The 17,564-nt window shown below is 34.0% G+C and overlaps 1 protein-coding gene across 2 annotated transcripts; it reads right to left on the bottom strand.

Annotated features, from left to right (window-relative positions):
* Positions 1-494: 494 nt before the first annotated feature.
* LOC115442292 (cilia- and flagella-associated protein 61-like) lies at positions 495-17,556 on the bottom strand. 2 transcript variants are annotated; one of them, XM_030167305.2, is made up of 28 exons: positions 17,387-17,556; positions 16,881-17,015; positions 15,763-15,920; positions 14,959-15,103; positions 14,500-14,635; positions 13,705-13,865; positions 13,441-13,513; positions 12,776-13,062; positions 11,971-12,032; positions 11,647-11,764; positions 9,817-9,928; positions 9,479-9,549; positions 9,007-9,183; positions 8,111-8,336; positions 7,771-7,889; positions 7,460-7,588; positions 6,414-6,608; positions 5,744-5,872; positions 4,977-5,146; positions 4,530-4,684; positions 4,038-4,236; positions 3,428-3,597; positions 2,974-3,149; positions 2,511-2,664; positions 1,635-1,805; positions 1,210-1,320; positions 966-1,031; positions 495-847 (listed from the first exon to the last, which is right to left on the bottom strand). In XM_030167305.2, exons 1-28 carry the CDS (start codon positions 17,530-17,532, stop codon positions 620-622), a joined length of 4,179 nt encoding a protein of 1,392 aa, XP_030023165.1. In that variant the 5' UTR covers positions 17,533-17,556; the 3' UTR covers positions 495-619. The 2 variants fall into 2 exon arrangements, with proteins under 2 accessions (XP_030023165.1, XP_030023173.1); XM_030167313.2 differs by having other exon boundaries at positions 2,980-3,149.
* Between the last annotated feature and the right edge of the window lie 8 nt (positions 17,557-17,564).

Raw genomic sequence — 17,564 nt, 5'->3', positions numbered from 1 at the left:
TCTAGTTAGATCTATTGCAGAACCGAGTTTTGAGGTCTATCAAATATTGTATTATAAACATAGACTTAAAAAAATTACCTTTCTAAAAGTAACGTCACAAAAATCCCTAATTAATATACACTCGCATGCGAATTAGCAACAGTTGGATCGGTCAGTTGGTTATCTTTTGGTCGCTCTTTGAACCACGAAGTTTCGTCATGGATCGCTGGTCGTGCCATATTAGTAGATCCCCAGCTATTTTATGATATAGAAACGGGTGTTCAAATTACCTTTTCTTATTAAATATTTGACTAAAAGAATCATCTTATACAAAACTATCCTCAAAACATAATTGGATTTAAAAATAAGTTTTCCTAAGTATTTTCTTATATAATTAATCTTTCATCCCTAAATATAGTTCTCAATTTAATTCCCTTAGAAAATATTTTGTGAGTAGGTAGATTCCAGGTGATGAGCAAATATAAATACTTATTAGGTACGTAAAATAAAACATGTTTTACATGGACCTTATCGTAAATTATAATATTTTTTTAATAGTTTCAAATCAAATTTATAAACCAAAATTCACTTTCCAAATACTCATAAACATAAATGACTATATTATAGCGGCAATGTGACATTACAAAATAGCTTGTATCAACTTTATAATAGATCGTCTTTTCCGTATGAACGTGGTGTTTCTGTTAACATCGTGGCTATAGTAAGTTTTCTGCCACGGTTGTAGATACATCGGTAGTATTGCGTCGTTCTCTGACAACCATTCTATCACGTAGTCCGTAATTGCTTCTATATGCGGCGACTTTTCGAAGTTCGTGCGGATTTTGAGTTTAGTTTCGGGTCCGAAAGACTGAAATTGTGACATCATAAACATAAATAACATAATGCTTATGCAAAGTGTTTGGGATTATAAATAAATAACAGTTATAATTAAAACTGGATAGAATAAAATAGTTTGATTCACTCACCGAGCTGCTAATTTTATTTGCTACAGATCTTAAAGCTTCTCTGAGAGTACTCCCTTTGCAGTCACCCTGAAACATTTTCCATCGTTATTTCAGTATTAGCAGTTATTTGTCTGATTAAATCACATTAAAACCAAAAAAAAAAATACTTTTTCTAATTTTACCCAATCGTCACGCATTTAATGTCACAATATATAGAAAAAACGATACAATAATCTTGATTTTAAAACGAATACTGATAACAAACCTTCGGCAAAAGTTCCTTGACCATAGCGAATAACTCATCGCATTGATCGTGGTACAAAAAGAACGCCCACGGCGAGCGGAAGAATTCGTAGAAATCGTCTATTTTCTTTGCCTAGACAAAAACATCGAGTCATCGCTATATTACTATTTCTTACACTCGATAGACATACCTACGTGCACATTTCTTGTATTACACATTTTTTATTTACTGATGATAAATAACTATAACAGCAATACGTAACAAAAAAATACTACGATAATTAGAAATCGAAATTGGTTCTCATACTAACTTTTAGGACGTATTGCCAATCTGACTAGATTAACAGGGGCCTAATACTATTTCAGATACAATATAAACAAGTAAACTACTAAACATTATGAAAACAACGTTTATCTTTAATATAACTTATTAGTAATTAGACTTGCCGTGTATCGTAAATGCACATTATTCAATACTAAAGAAGACAATCCATAGATATGTTTGAAGCACTCCAATGGGTATGTGTGAAGACTCAAACACGTGATACCATCTACGATATAATCATTGTTTAGATGCAATTTGAAGTAACCATCCTTGAAAGTTTCCATTACGATACCCTGTGAGAAAGAATAATTATATTTTTATGAATACTTAATCGTACATAAAATAAATAATAATAAACTGCCTTGTTCTATATGCCACACGTTATTTTGACAGCGCATAACAAGCACGGCGCGCGTTTAGGACAATTAAAATCGTCTCACGGAATGCCATTCCACGCTAATTTCATGAAGATAACATAACACGGCCATGTTACGAGTTTACTGCCAAAGAATAATGCCCATAGTTGCTGAGTAGAGAGAGGCCTCTTAAAAGTTTCAGGTGATTTTAATAATATAATATAATAATATCAGCCCTTTATTATATACTTGCCACTGCTGAGCACGGGCCTCCTCTACTACTGAGAGGGATTAGGCATTGATCCACCACGCTGGCCTAGTGCGGATTGGTAGACTTCACACACCGTCGAAATTCCTATAGAGAACCTCTTAGATGTGCAGGTTTCCTCACGATGTTTTCCTTCACCGTTAAAGCGAACGATAAATTCACAAAGAATACACACATGATTTTTTAGAAAAGTAAGAGGTGTGTGCCCTTGGGATTTGAACCTGCGGACATTCGTTTTGGCAGTCCTTTCCACACCCAACTAGGCTATCGCCGCTAGGATTTGCAGGTGATTTTATTCTGTATAAATAAAATACTACGAAGACTCGAAGGACCAAATTGTACAATTTAGGAAGCTTAAACATGTAACAACTAACATTATAATGCAACGATTGAATATAATAATGTGGTATTTTCCTTCCAGGCGGACGAACGTCTAAATACTGCAGACCTCCAGGTAAAGTACAATGCGTCACTATAGGCTTTTTTAGGTTCGGTAGCTTTTCAACTGACTCGTCTGTTGAATTCTGACTAGAATCAAATAAAAGGAATAATTAGTGTTATGAAGTTTTATTGTTAATGTTAATTTATGTAAAATAGTGTTACTTTATGGGTTGGGTAGTGACGAGATAATTCTATGAATAGTATATTTAACGTTAGTTAGTTTAGGTGAGTTAATTCTATTTTTTGTTTGAAAATCTTTCAACCTATTTATATATTGTTCTATTTTGAAATGTATCAACTATTTCTACGTCTTTACATTTCATTAATTGAATGGAAATTAACCAAGTTTAGTTTTAAATTAATCAACTTAATGATTAAACAAACAAACAAACAAACACTTGTGAAGTGGAGGATTTGCTTGTAGAAGATTCACTAGTATTCTGGCTTGAGTATGAGTTAGTGGACCCGGATTCTGTATTTTCAGCGAACGAAAAGCTATCAGATTTCCGGGTAAAAGTAGGAACTTTCTCGGTAAACAATGGATCTAATTCATTCCTTAATTGTGCGCCCAACTGTAACCACAAGGAAAAGATTACCACTAAACTTATTCAAGTGCCTAATTAGGAAGATTGAAATGAGTAATTCGCCATAACTGGATTTTGTGAAAAACATAATTTTATGGTTAATTGGAAAATCAATCATGTATGGTTATTGGTTAAGGGAAGGAATAAGAAGGAAGATAAGTGATTGAACGAGTTAAACCATTCCACGATTTCAATAAAACTACATATTCATAAAAGGAACAGCAAAAACTATGTACACAAAGCATAGTAACAAACTACCCAGTCACCTTTTCACCTATTTCGTATGAGTCATAATATTTCTGTTTGTATGCTTGCGCGAAATATTTCCGGCAGTACGCAGTGGCTGTACCCGCGGCGTATACTGCTGGGTCTTTTGTGCGAAACTGGTGGTCTATTAGTATTCCACCGTCATATGCTATACCGCTTTTAATTATTGCTGAAAGGAGTAATTGTTAAGTAGTATTAAACTTCTGAACCTTTTTATTATGTTATTTGAGAATGGATAAGATACAAGGAACTTTACCAAATAAATAGCAACTGTGAGTCACAACACATAAATAGTAAACATATCTGATGCTAGGTTTCTTAATGTTTGTATATACGGGGTCATTATGGCGTTTTAATAAAACTACATACTCGTCTTCACCTCTGCTGACAGTGACGATAAATCATCCATGAATAACGAACACTTTTACCAAAAAATACGCATTTTACATTGTTATTTTCAAGAAGATAAGTATGTGATTCGTCTATTAAAGAAATGTCAAAATGGTCATGTATATATAAAAGATTTCACTTAGCTCTATATTTTATGTCTTGCGCACCATATTCAAGATTTGATTAATATAAAATAACAAAATGAAACAACATACAAACCAAGATACGCATTACTGTCGATACCCTTCGTCCCGTAATAGAAAAAGGCGGAACATTCAACGCGTATAATCTGGAACTGTGATACAAAGTCGACATGGCTTACTCGGCAGTCAAAACCGACCGTCCAAGACTGGAAATAATAGGCACGGTGCACCGTTACATTTAGATTGTTGAGGACTTCGCGCACTGTGCGGTCTACCTAAAATATAAAAAACTTTTAATCGTTTTCTAAAATGCGTCCAGGCTTTGAAATGAGTCTCTGTAAGTAAATTTGTTGAGTTTTGGCTTGAGTCGATTTTATTTTTAAAAATGGGCTAAAAGAGTATTTTGGTATTGCATTGTATTTTATTAAACTATCGTCCTTAAAAAAATATATTGAAATGACAAATAGTGTATGTGAACCGCAGAACAATGACAAGTGAACGCTAGTTTTAATCACGAAGTTTTAAAACAGAACTTAACAATAACATAGTTGAAATGAAAATTGCTTACATTGACATTACAGAAAATTGGAACTCTTGTTTTAGTATGATCTTCAGGCGGGAAAGGCTCTACGAATACAATGTTCTGAGCTGGAACATTCATTTCTAACAATGTATTGAGACAACAGTAGGCATGTATTGTCGTTCCGTACACAATAATTTTATCTATAAAAATAAAATTATAATGAAAATACGTAATCTATCAAATACTTATTATTTAATTTAGTAATTTTTCTTTATGAATATTTTCAATCAGTGAATGCATAGGTAGTAAATATTATCTATTTCATTTAAATACTCTATTTTGTTTCTACTGCACGGAAATTCAAAACTATGTCACAAAACCCTAAATGCTACTTAAGTTTCCTTAAATCAAGACAGACGTCCAAATACTGACTTTGGTCCTACTTTTACACAATATAGATGAAATATGGTACACAAATACAGCATAACTAACAATCACATTCGCTTCTCATCACATTGTTGACGTATTTTAATGCTTTATTTGCTTCTACAATGTGATTAATTATAAAAACGTTGTGCGGGGTATCGTAAGTTATAACTTGCGGTATAGCATCCTTACGATTCGGAACGTCTAGCCGAACGTATGACGGATTCTCGTCCAATCTATAAAAAACAATTGTTAAATGCAACCCATCTAAATATTCGACGCAACCGAATGTCTAGAACAGGGATAACGAACCACTTGCATGCGTGCCAATTGTGTCACGCGAAAGGATGATTTGGGCACGTCATTAGTTAACAATAAAATACAGGTTGCACTTAAAAAATTTAGGTAAACCAGAGCCTCTGAGTAGCTTGTTACTTAGCAGACTCTGGATGGCACGTTTTGTCATATATATTTTTTTCATAATTATTACCACGTTAACAAATATTGACCATCCCTGCTCGAGAACAAAAAGTTGATTTCCCAAATGAATTGATAAAATTTTGTTAAATACATAAAGCCTCATTCCGACCGATCAATTTTTTCTAGCAATAGTAGTTTTTTTAATATATTCTGTCAAATGACTGGAATACATCCATAGAGCAATAACTTAGCCATTAATCAGAGTATACGCCGACGCGTGCTAGAATTGCCTCATTGCTCATTATAAGACGGGATAACTTTTAAGCAATAATTGCACATGATTATGGCCAGCAATAATTGATCCTTCCAAATGAGGCTTTGTTTAGGTAAATGAATAAAGATGGTTCTCTTACTTGCCGTTTTCACCTCTTTCCATAACATTTTGCAAATAATGAGGATGTTGATACTGCTTTCCAAATAATAGAATAAGTAAATCATAATAGTATTTAGTTCCGTTAAGTAACGTTACATATTTTTCTTGTCTGAAATATCCATTGATTAGGTGCCATTGTGGTACTTAATTGTAATTATTCTAGAGTATTTAAAACGTGCTAACTAAAACTAAGCTGATCTAGCTAAGATATCTAGAACTTGCCCTGATATGTGTGTCAATTTTCATCCAAATCCATTCAGGGTTTACTTCTAATGAAGGTTTAAAGTACAAATATTACACCTTTGCAATTTCTTATTAATATTAGTTGAAAGTAAGGTATTCTTTTACCAATAATAAAACATTTAATTTCCTTTATTTCCATTCCTCAAACTTTATTCACTTTGAAGACTTTGCTAAACCTTTCTCCTGAGAGAAATTGTGAAAACATTTTTTTTTTTATTAAGTTGTTGATCAATAAGCCCGTAAAAGGCTCTAAGTGTCAAAGTTGCCCTACTACTTGACTTCTGTCAAAACTACGTTACTCACAACCAATGTTCGCCCAATCAGCATGCTAACTGTAAATATCGAAGCCACTTCCTATATACATTCTCTTTCTGTGTGGTCGATATTTTTAAATATTTGTTACGTACTTATTTATATCCACCATAGTTCCTTGGACGACATTCACGTAATAAGTATACGGGATACTTTTCAAATATTTCTCCGTATTTCTATGCCTTTGTGGAAACATTTTATCAGTAACGGCCATTGAATGTCTCGTGTAAGGTAATCCGTTTTTAGACAGAAGTGTCACATTTGTGAATGTCAAATAGGATGAGGCATCACTGGAATGGATATAATAAAAACCAAATACAAAATCCAAGGACATGATTCTAATTTTCTAAATTTATGTTATTTGTTAATCATCGTTTGCTTTAATGGTGAAGGAAAACAGCGTGAGGAAACCTGCATTCCTGAAAAGATCTTCATATTGATTTCGAATGTATAAAGATTACACATTGTGGTTGAATAAGGCTTAAACCCTAAATCTTAGTCCTAGGGAATTCTCGTGCCCAGCAATAAGACATTATTAATATATTTTTGATTAATTAAGACAAGTTTGATAATAAAGTAAGTTTTTACTACTAGATCCATAATTTTTAGTCAAAAAATATTTTTTTTAATTCCTAAGAATGAACACAATTACATCTTTCCAACAATTTCCATTCTTTCCTTCTTAGATGTAATTCTTCTCTAGAGTATGATCGCTTCTATAACTATATTATTTTAAACTATTCTTAGTATAATAATATAATAATAATAATAATAACAGCCCTGTATTATATACTTGCCCACTGCTGAGCACGGGCCTCCTCTACTACTGAGAGGGATTAGGCCTTAGTCCACCACGCTGGCCTAGTGCGGATTGTTAGACTTCACACACCTTCGAAATTCCTATAGAGAACTTCTCAGATGTGCAGGTTTCCTCACGATGTTTTCCTTCACCGTTAAAGCGAACGATAAATTCACAAAGAATACACACATGATTTTTTTAGAAAAGTCAGAGGTGTGTGCCCTTGGGATTTGAACCTGCGGACGTTCGTCTCGGCAGTCCGTTCCACACCCAACTAGGCTATCGCCGCTTCAATAATATCTATGATAGACAAGAAACTTTGAAAGAACCCTTAAGCCTTACCTAAAAAGTAAAGAATTGAGAAAAGCCTTAGCAGTCCTCGATGCACCTACTACAACAATGCGCGCGTCGATGTTTGCCTTGGGCACGCTCGTAAATTTCTTGCTTATAAACCAAGTGCTGAATGCCATTCTGTAATGCAAAAAGTGGTAGTAAAAAGAGAAGAACAAATAATTAAAAAAAATATACATTTTCAAAACGCTATGCTATATTAGTAATTATATTTTCTACTTAATTTATCCTTTAAACGATACTTAGAGATATAACAAACTTCCACTAAGTAAGTACATTAAAAGATTTAAAAATATATTTACATATTCTTCGACAGTATAGCAGTTTTCTTGAGATCAGGCACAGCGGATCTGTCTATCTCTGTTTTTCTAGGCAACAGTGGAATCATAGCCGAAGCCATCGAATTCGCTTTGTGGGCATACTGAAATGTCATTTCCAAGAGTGTCAGGTATTATTGTAGTAACTTATGAGGCAATAAAGATTCACAATCCTTTTCTTGATATATTGCAGATATTTTATAACATTATTTAAAATACTAACATTGCTAAGGAAATACAATATAACAACGAAGGTATTTATGATACTAAAAAACTGGTTACGTTTTAACTGACCAACCCGAAAATGATATAAAATCATCCAAACCCATTTATTTCTGTATCCAGTCAACCAGATCAAAGTGCTACTTCCAGATAATCGCATGATGTCCCTCGCAAAGAACCTGAAATGCGCCTCGAACACTGAATAAGCTAAGACCACTTTAAGTGTTGCAAAACCAGTGTTTCTTCCGTGTCCTTTGTAATGATACTTGTGGTTGTGGTATGGGTCTATGTTGAATTTTGTTCGTATGAAATTGAGGTGTTCTGGTTGCCTGAAAACAATAGATCTAGTAGCCTTCGTCTAATTTGTGCCAGGGGTCCGCTAAACATTATTTTGAATGTTCTTTATTATGCTCGATCATTCTTTGTTGTTTAAACTATATATATATATATATATATATATATATATATATATATATATATATATATATATATATATATATATGTACATATAATCCAATCATTAATAATTTAAGTAAAACAAAGTAAAATTAGGTAATATTGAAAACAAAACCTGGATCTGCAAAACCAATATAAATCCACCAATGATGATGATTTATTATTCTTCCTAACCGAATACGCAGGAGATATTATAGTACACAAGTGTGTGCGCAGTACATAGATGCACTCACTGTTCCTTCACTCTCAAAATCCGGTGAGACGGCAATCCGACATGACGGAAGAGAGATTATGCGCAGGACCAACGTCTTTACGTTATTTCCGTGGCACGGGAATATCACACCGCCAGCTTCCTGACTCCGAGCTGTGACTGAGTTTTTTTTTTTTCAATAAAAAGACCCAGTCATTATTTTGGCCCAATCAGGGATTCGAACCCAGGACCTCAGCGTTGTAGTCGTACTCTTACCGTATACAATTACCACTACGACGTCGAGGCAGTCAATCCACTATTAACAACTACATTAGAACTGAAACTATGCTCACTCCAGAATCCCGACACCAACAATAGACAATCCGCTCGTAAGCACGTATGCCAGATGTTCTCTTTTATTCACAACACTGTTTTCTATTGTCCACAGCGTCTCTTTCCCATCTAACTCGTTTAACATACGAGCTATTTCTGGAACGTCTATGAACTCCGCTTCTCGAACTCTTAGCCTTCTGTTACAATACATAAAAATTGCATAATTATAGAGACCGCTAGGAAAAGTTGCGTCTCTCATTGATCGATATTATATTTGGACTGTAGTGAAGACTACCCAAAATCAGACTCAATAAAATCACAATATTGAAAAGAAATATGCGACAAATCGTCTTAAACAATTATTAAGAGAAGAACTACGTACGTAGTGACTTTATAGGTGAAACCCTGCGTACGACATATGATGCTAATATCGTAATTACTACCGTAATTTTAAATAATGTAAATAAGAATGACATTGATAAAATAATATACCCAAGAACAGAAGCTCTGTGCGCTACATACAAAGCGTAGTCGCAACAAATATGCGGTCTTGAAGGAACAAACTGAAAGGCAAGGATCAAGTTCATATTTCATAATTAAATCTTCTTCTTCAGCCTTTGGAATTCCACTGCTGAACGTGGACCTCCCCCAAGGACTTTTACGAGATCGTCTGTCCATCGTTAATTAGACACAAATAAATATTAATGTTTGATATGGTTACAGACAAATTAGAATTAAAACTGTGCACCGTTTCATAATCAGATGTATTTAATTATAAATGAAAATATTTATAAACCAAAATAATGGTAAATTAATAAATTGCTGCTTACACAAAAATGTTGCAACAACGGAAAACTCTTGTCAGCTGATGGAATACTGATAATGCAATAATCATAATCCTTCATCACCTCGAACGCTGCCTGAAGCATATCAAAAGCATATCTGCAAATATATAGCTAAAATTACAAATGTACACAGACAAATATAAGCATGGGCAAATTGATAAGGATTATTATTAAGACTGGATTTTGCAAACTCATTACTCACAATTCAGACAATATTATACTAGCCTATCGGTGGAAATGGCCCTGCTATTTATGCTGGCCTAGCTGTACTTTTCCCATGTAAAATAAATAAAATTATGGTATTTACATATTGGGTATCAGTTTCTCTACAGATAAACACCAGTCGCGTCTTTTATCTCCGAAAGGGTAGGCAAAGGTGGAAGTCGCAACTCATGCACTCACTTTTCACGATACGTAATTTTTATCAAATAATTTGATAGATGGCTAGATTATACACTAACCACCAAAAATGTAAGTAATTCTTTATTTAGAATGATTGAAAACGATTAATGTAAAGGAAATCGACTGCTGCACTAAAAGACGTCGCTTGATATCACTGATCATTATAGATTTTTTTGAATTTCATTAGTGCGTTGGGGTTAAATCGGACGCTTTTTCAACGTGTTAAAGAGTGTTCTCGAAATATTTTTTTACAAAAAATCTATAGAAATTTACATAATTAATTATTAACTTAGCTATGCGTTATTAAATAAACTAAATGGTATTTATTTTTAAAAATTCTTAAATATAACAGTTAATGTTTTATAAGACTTTGAAAAAGTACCATACTTTTAGAAATGTGTGAGAAAGATAGGACCTTCACAGGTATAGTTCGGACTATTCTCTAAAACCGTCTATGTTAAAGGGATTCTAAAATCCGTAAAAAGATCCGTATATTCTGATCTAGATAGTCATTTATAAACATTCAAAAAATTTAATAAATTTCGTAAGATATTTTTAGAAGCGAACTTTGTTTTTTTAATCGTTCTAGGCATACGATCTTACCCCTCATGATTGACACTGTAGATATTTTTAAAAATATTCGAAGAAAAAGTACATACACGTGTAAATAAATAACAAATAAACAAAATTGATCATTCACCTGAGCTAAAAAAAATGACATAATTACTGACTTCAGACGTTATCGTGTGTAAATTTTGACACAAACATGCAATATTTTACAAGTGCTAGATCGAACGATTTTTATCCGTTCTTTATCCACAAATAATTGTATGCGTAAAGATCGGATCTTAGGGAATATAGGTGTTTCGCCAAATTTGAATAAACAAGTCAAAAGATTTATTTCCTTTATGATACTATATAACTACAAAATTAATTGAAAACAGTAAATACTAAATTAAAATTAGGCAAATTGTTGCATGGGGTTAATGCGGATCTGCCAGGGAACGACGAAATACCGATATTCTGTTTGTTAGCATCGTAAACATTATTTACTTGACGGAATCACTCATGTTAACTAGTGGATCGTAGTGAACAAGATGGGGTCGCAGGTAGTGTTGTCTAAAAACAAAAATTATAACACAGTTGCAAGTTATTTGATTTATACGATGTTACACCTCCTACGATCTTACCCCAACGCGCCTTACCTCTAAAAAATCTGTATTTTTTTTAAAGTCACCTTATTAATATTTTTTTTGCTGTATAGTGTAAAAATATTAGGTGTTACCTTATTCGCTATAGATTTGAAGTTAACTGAATTAAAAGATCTATTTAATTATTATAATTAAAGTTAGTGACATCTTTGAGCGCAGCAAGCAGTGTAAGACATATGCTATTGGTATACTATGTATATACCTATCATCTATATCATTTCTTAAACCGATCAACTCAATAATAAAAGCGTTGGGTCCTCCTTGATAGCTGAACTGTTCGAGTTCCTCAGTTTTCATTGGTTTGAATATAGAACGTCTTCCTGGAATATCGTCCATAAAATGTTACTTCTAACAAAAACAACAAACAAAGTGAATTAACAAAGACAGGCGCTGCAAATAGTTTGGAATTAAGGCTCGGAGCTAAACCTCTACGGTCTCTTTTATAAGTCGTAAGTAAATAAGATCAAAAATTAACGAAACCAAAGTTAACTACTTACAAAACAATCGTAAGCAAATAGGTACGTACTACATTTGGGTTTCGATATTTCATTTCTTTTCATACGTTCTTCGCTTTCGGTTGTTTTCGATCTAAAACAGAATATTACTTACAATGGATATAAATTCGACATATTAATTAACCCCGTAGCGTCTTCGATACTATCGCTTCTGAAAATGCTAGTAGGTATGAATGAGTTTCTGCTTTACCTAAGAGCTGATTATTTAAATCACGTTCATCTTATCTGTCAGCTGTACGAAGACCAAAAGTTGATTTCTCTTTATTTATCTTGGAAAGAAACAAATTTGTAACTTGAAGGTAAACTAATACTATCTCTACCGCTCTTTCTCCTATAATACTCGAAGTATAAAGTTCTCTATTTAAAACCACAATAATCCAGTATTACCATAAATAAAGTTATGTGGATGAAGGCAGCGATGTTACATTTTTTTTATAAAACTTAAACGCATAGTCATTTTACATGGGTTTTCAGTTAGAAAATGACACCAAATGGGTACAGCCGACCTATTCACACTTTAAGCAAAATTGGTGACAAGAGGTTTACTCTTCAAAATCAACAAATCTTATTTTGTTACTAAAATTATAATAAATACCAGTTTCTGGAGCTGTTTGGTTGTTTGTAAGTAAACACAAAAAAGTCTGAATGTATTTGAATGATATTTGGCACGCAAGTAGACCACGTCCTACTTTAGCAACTTATATCCCAGAAAAATATATATTCAATGGTATTTCATCCTAGGAAAGGTCTCCTACGTAGGCGTATCGAATAACACTTAGTTATATTATAAAATCAAAAATATATCTGGATACTTACAGCAAATCATAAGAAACAACGTCAGGCACGGAGAGCAGTTTTTTATCAATATTCACAATCTCATAGTCGAAAGGATCGTCTTCCAGCAAATACTTCGCGAATGAATATCTCGGAGACCGAGGCATTGAGGGTGAATTCATGTAAATATTATCGCTAATGTCGTCCGAATGCTGCTGTCTGTACATAATGAGGTCCATACTGCGCCTCATCGCTGCGTTGCGCCTAAAGTTAACTTTGCTAATCTTTTTCGGTTGAGAATCAAGGTGTTCGCTTGATGCTTCCAAGTCCTAGTGAGTTATTAGAAATAGTTATATGTTCGCTTCGTAGTAGCCTACCCTAAAAGTATCTTCTCTAAGGTACTATGCGATATTACGTACTTACAATTAGGTACAAAAGTAGTCGATTCAAAATTTTAAATCACCTTTAAACTTTTGTCTGTGCATTGATATTACTCCACTAAAAGAAACTTCTAAGTGATAACATAATTTATAAAAAAAAAAACAATATTTCAATTGGAGTCAATGTATAGAAGCATTTTGAAGTTTTGAATTTGTTAAGATACTTCAGCGGCTGACTGTACAAACTCTACAGTTAGTAGAGAACATTCTAGAAAAGTAATCTATTAACTTTATTATGTGGGTATTATATGAATATAAATAACTTACATCGTCCATATGACTTTCTTCCATTTTCATATTATGTTCAAAGGGACTCCATTGACCAAGCATTATCGGTTCTCTGTAAATTTGGTAAAACAAAATTTGTTATGCATGAAAATCGGCAGACATACAAAATTCTAAATGAACTCAGAAAACTTTTTTAAAAAAGAATTTGATGCGTTTGGAGCCACGAGCAAAAGCTATTATCTTTCAACTGAATTTAGCTTCTATTTACAAACCATGAACTTCAAGTTACAATAACAAACTAACCCAAAAGTTTTGAGCAAAGTATTAGTGCGTTTAGACTGTTCTTTTTCTAAAGGCGTTGCTTTCATTAAGCCAAAGTAAGGTTGCAGCTCGTAAATGCTTCTCAATTTCTTATAGTTTACTTCAGAGTTCAGGCACATCACTCCGACCGCGTGTTCTTGGTGCTAGAAATGCGGGATTGTTCTGTTTATTATTATTGAGAAGACAACAAAATACTTAAGTAGTTCAGGGGTTTTTATTGTAGAGAATTTCCCGCACTCACACTCAGCACTACAACTCCTGTAAGCCAGGATTAGTGGAACGGATTTTATGACACCGAGCGATGAAGCTCGGTGAGTCTCAGGGAATACTAATCTGTTTTTATGCCACAACGAAATGAATCAAATAGGAAGAGAGAGCTGGAAATATTGTCCACTTCCAAGTAAGTACCTAGGGACCCGTATATTTATTGTACGTTAGTGTAGCTAAATTAACGTACAAAATTAATTCGCACACCACGCGAGGTAGTGTGCAGTGTTATTTACCGGCTTAGGTGTTACCAAATTTTGAATGATCTCTGCCCATACAAACATAATGGCCTATCGCAGCACTATAGTGCTGAAAAGTTTGCGTAATATATAACGAGCAGGTAGCGCTTATTCCTAATCATCGAATAACCTACTTACGCTACTACCAATCTTCTATGAAAAAATAAATACTAGATATATTAATTATTTTATAAATGAATAATATTAAGTTTGATTTACTTTAATAATTTTATTAAACGTACTTATACAAGTAAATAAAAATATACTCAACATCGGCCACGATGACTTTCCTCTGGCTCTCGGGATGTCGTCCAATAATCTCGCTTATATAATATTCTCCATACAACTCTTTAAGCCGTGGACATTTTTTATCCAAAATTTCTACTATATCGTCATTATCTTCTTCTCTAAAATATTAAATTATGTTTCATGAAAATACATACATAGTGCAACACAGTGATGCCACTGCGGCTGTTTTGTAGATAAAGTCTTGTACTTAGGTGTTTAATTGCTTTTATTATTTTAAAAAGGCTGTAGATAGATAATAGGTAAGTATAAATACGACACCCTGAAAATCAGAGCGACAATTATGCTAAATAAAAAAACAGAAATATAACAACGGGTTCAATGCTATAGGCCTTTACTAAAACAAAAACGAGTGCGCAAGAAGCAAAACATATAAGACAGGGCTGTTACTTTTAAAATAAAATAGACTTCAGATAGAACGTACACAGCACGTCGCATGGTCAATCTAGGACAAAATTCCTGTCGCATTGCAGTGTACAAATAATGGTTCACATCAATGTCGTCGCTACCTTTCGAATAATATCTATATATGTTACGTTTCTTAAATGTGTCATATCTCATTAGAATATCTGAAAACAAATGTGGGCATATACGCCTTAAGGAGTCAAACGACAACTTCTGCAAATTATTGTATCAAACAATGGCGAAAGGTCCATATAAACCTGATTCCTGTCGGCTTCAAATCGAAATCTAATTATCTTTGGAACATTTTCAAACTGCATTTATGCATATCAGTGGTATCTATATGATGTGTCGTGTTCCTTTTCGAAAAATTTCACTCTTCGCCACTGGTATCAACTCAGGCATTTTGTGCACCTATATCACTCTTTCAATAACCAACCGAAATAACTCTCGTCAATGTCATCAGCTTACCATATTCGTGCTTCGCCCAAAACTTTCCTTCCTTATCCATTAAGTATCGGGGTTACCAAGCAAGGTAACATACTTAATTGTCCCTTCATCATATACTAGGGACGTACCTACTGCCTTACAAGCTGTAACAGTGATACGCCACCCCCCTCCCGAGTTTTATGGGGCCCTCTAGGCCCATACCTAGATTAAATTAAGCAGGTGCTCGAAAGTTCACACTGCCCAAAAGGCTCCAATCAAATTTTGATATAGGGCCCGTCTATAGCAATCTACACCAATGTCATACAGCTATTTAAATAATGAAAAAGGTCAACCTAAAGATATTTATGTCACCATTGTTATTAAATTATTCACTAACCATCTGGACATCCAGGAGGGACCACCAAAACAATGAAGGTCAGATAGAAATCGTTAAGGAACACCGAAATCAGCGCTTCTTCTAGGAAAAATTCAGTCATTGAATCATCGCAGCACATGAAATGGATGAACAAAGTGTTCCGGGAAAGGTAGTATTTCCTACAATGGTTAATAAAAACTGTATTCTTTTAATTAAAGAGAATTATCCTATTTTATTCTAGTCACTTGGAAAGTGTATAAATTATAATATATACGTCACTCTTCAGGCGTTATACTTAAGTCATATATATGCACACACACACTCGCACTGTTTATCCCCAAATGGTAAAGGGTGCCTCTGTCTAGAGGTGCAACTACTACACCTACTTTCCGCCGTATGTATTCCGTCCGATAATGTGATAGCGGCGAGCCTATCGCTATATCGCACACTAATTCCAGACTTCGGGCTGACACAGAGTAGATAAACCCAAATCACTACTCGACCCACAGATCGAACCCGAAACCTCAGCATTACAGTCATACGTAACACAAGTAGTAATAACAGTTTTAAAATAAATATATATATATATATATATTTTTTGAATCAATAAAAATGCATAAAATTCTACGTATCGCGTTATTATACTATGAACTAACATGCGCAACGTATGGTGCGGCTGGTGTATGTAGATAAAACGTACCTGGGGCCTTATTCTCTATCCCGCACGTTATTTTGACAGTGTGTAACAAGCACGTAACACAACGCATCATGTTTAGGACTATAGAAATTTGGCTTACAGAATACCATTTCACGCGCATTTCTCGAAGATAACATGACACGGCCGCGTTACGCGTTTACACTATCATACAGAATAAGGGCCCTGTATACATTAAGTATGGCAAAAAAACAAGACTGTCATTTTATTGGGATTGGTTGAGATACTCTTTAATCATTGGTTGAGATTACCAAGCGACTGACGCTAATCATTAGTCTCGATCCTCAAACATCAAAATTAAATGACATAGACTTACAAGTGGCGTTTTTGAGGCATTCTAAGAAGATTGACGAGGGATTGATCATTTTAAACCCGCCAAAGAATGAAGTACCACTCAAGGCTATATAATATTTTGGATACATACTGGAACATGTTCCTAATCCATATCTCCCAGTCTGCTGGGTTCACACACGGGATATCTGGATGATCGCACAGAGCCATGAAACCAACTACTTCCTTGTTCTCGTTTATCATGCATATTGATAACGTACATAATTCACTGAAAATTGACATTTAAAGACTAAAAATGCAAATTTCAAAGCACCTACGTATTGTTTACACCGATGCATAAATCCAAAAAGTAATTGTTTTTAGACCAAGACTCCTAAAAAACTCGGTTATTTATAAAATCAGATATGGCCCGCCTAATATAAGCATCAAATTGCGTTCAACGTATTGTTTTCAAGGACTGGAATAAAATGAGCTAGCTCCACACTAATAAGAAATTTCGCACCTCAGACTGCCTGTGTCTTTTAATAGCAGGTATACCACAAAGTTGAGTATTTCCCGCTTAAATTCCCTAACAATATCAAACCATAGAATTATATCACGTATCTTAAATAAGTAAACTATAAATGCTTGATTACTAACATCAAACTTCCAATATCAACATCGCCAAATAGTAAATCCGTATGTTGTCGATTCAGAAACAGTTCTATATCGTATTTATCGCTGTCCACTGCTCTTCTAAATCTTCTACCACTCGATCCTACTTCGAAATCGAAAAATATCGACATTTCAACTGATAAATGACATCAAATTGTTTATT

The sequence above is a fragment of the Manduca sexta genome, chromosome 11 (genome assembly GCF_014839805.1).
Source record: "Manduca sexta isolate Smith_Timp_Sample1 chromosome 11, JHU_Msex_v1.0, whole genome shotgun sequence".
Taxonomy (NCBI): domain Eukaryota; kingdom Metazoa; phylum Arthropoda; class Insecta; order Lepidoptera; family Sphingidae; genus Manduca; species Manduca sexta.
The sequence above is the reverse complement of the archived record's forward strand: the minus strand, read 5'-3'. Positions and strand labels throughout refer to the sequence as shown.

Excerpts from the sequence above, each read along its gene's own strand:
- LOC115442292 (XM_030167305.2), bottom strand. The coding sequence starts at position 17,532 with ATGTCGATATTTTTCGATTTCGAAGTAGGATCGAGTGGTAGAAGATTT. Across the intron at positions 14,636-14,958 it reads TTGACCATGCGACGTGCTGT|AGAAGAAGATAATGACGATA; the intron begins GTACGTTCTATC and ends TTAATATTTTAG. Across the intron at positions 11,765-11,970 it reads AATATCGAAACCCAAATGTA|GAAGACGTTCTATATTCAAA; the intron begins GTACGTACCTAT and ends ACGATATTCCAG.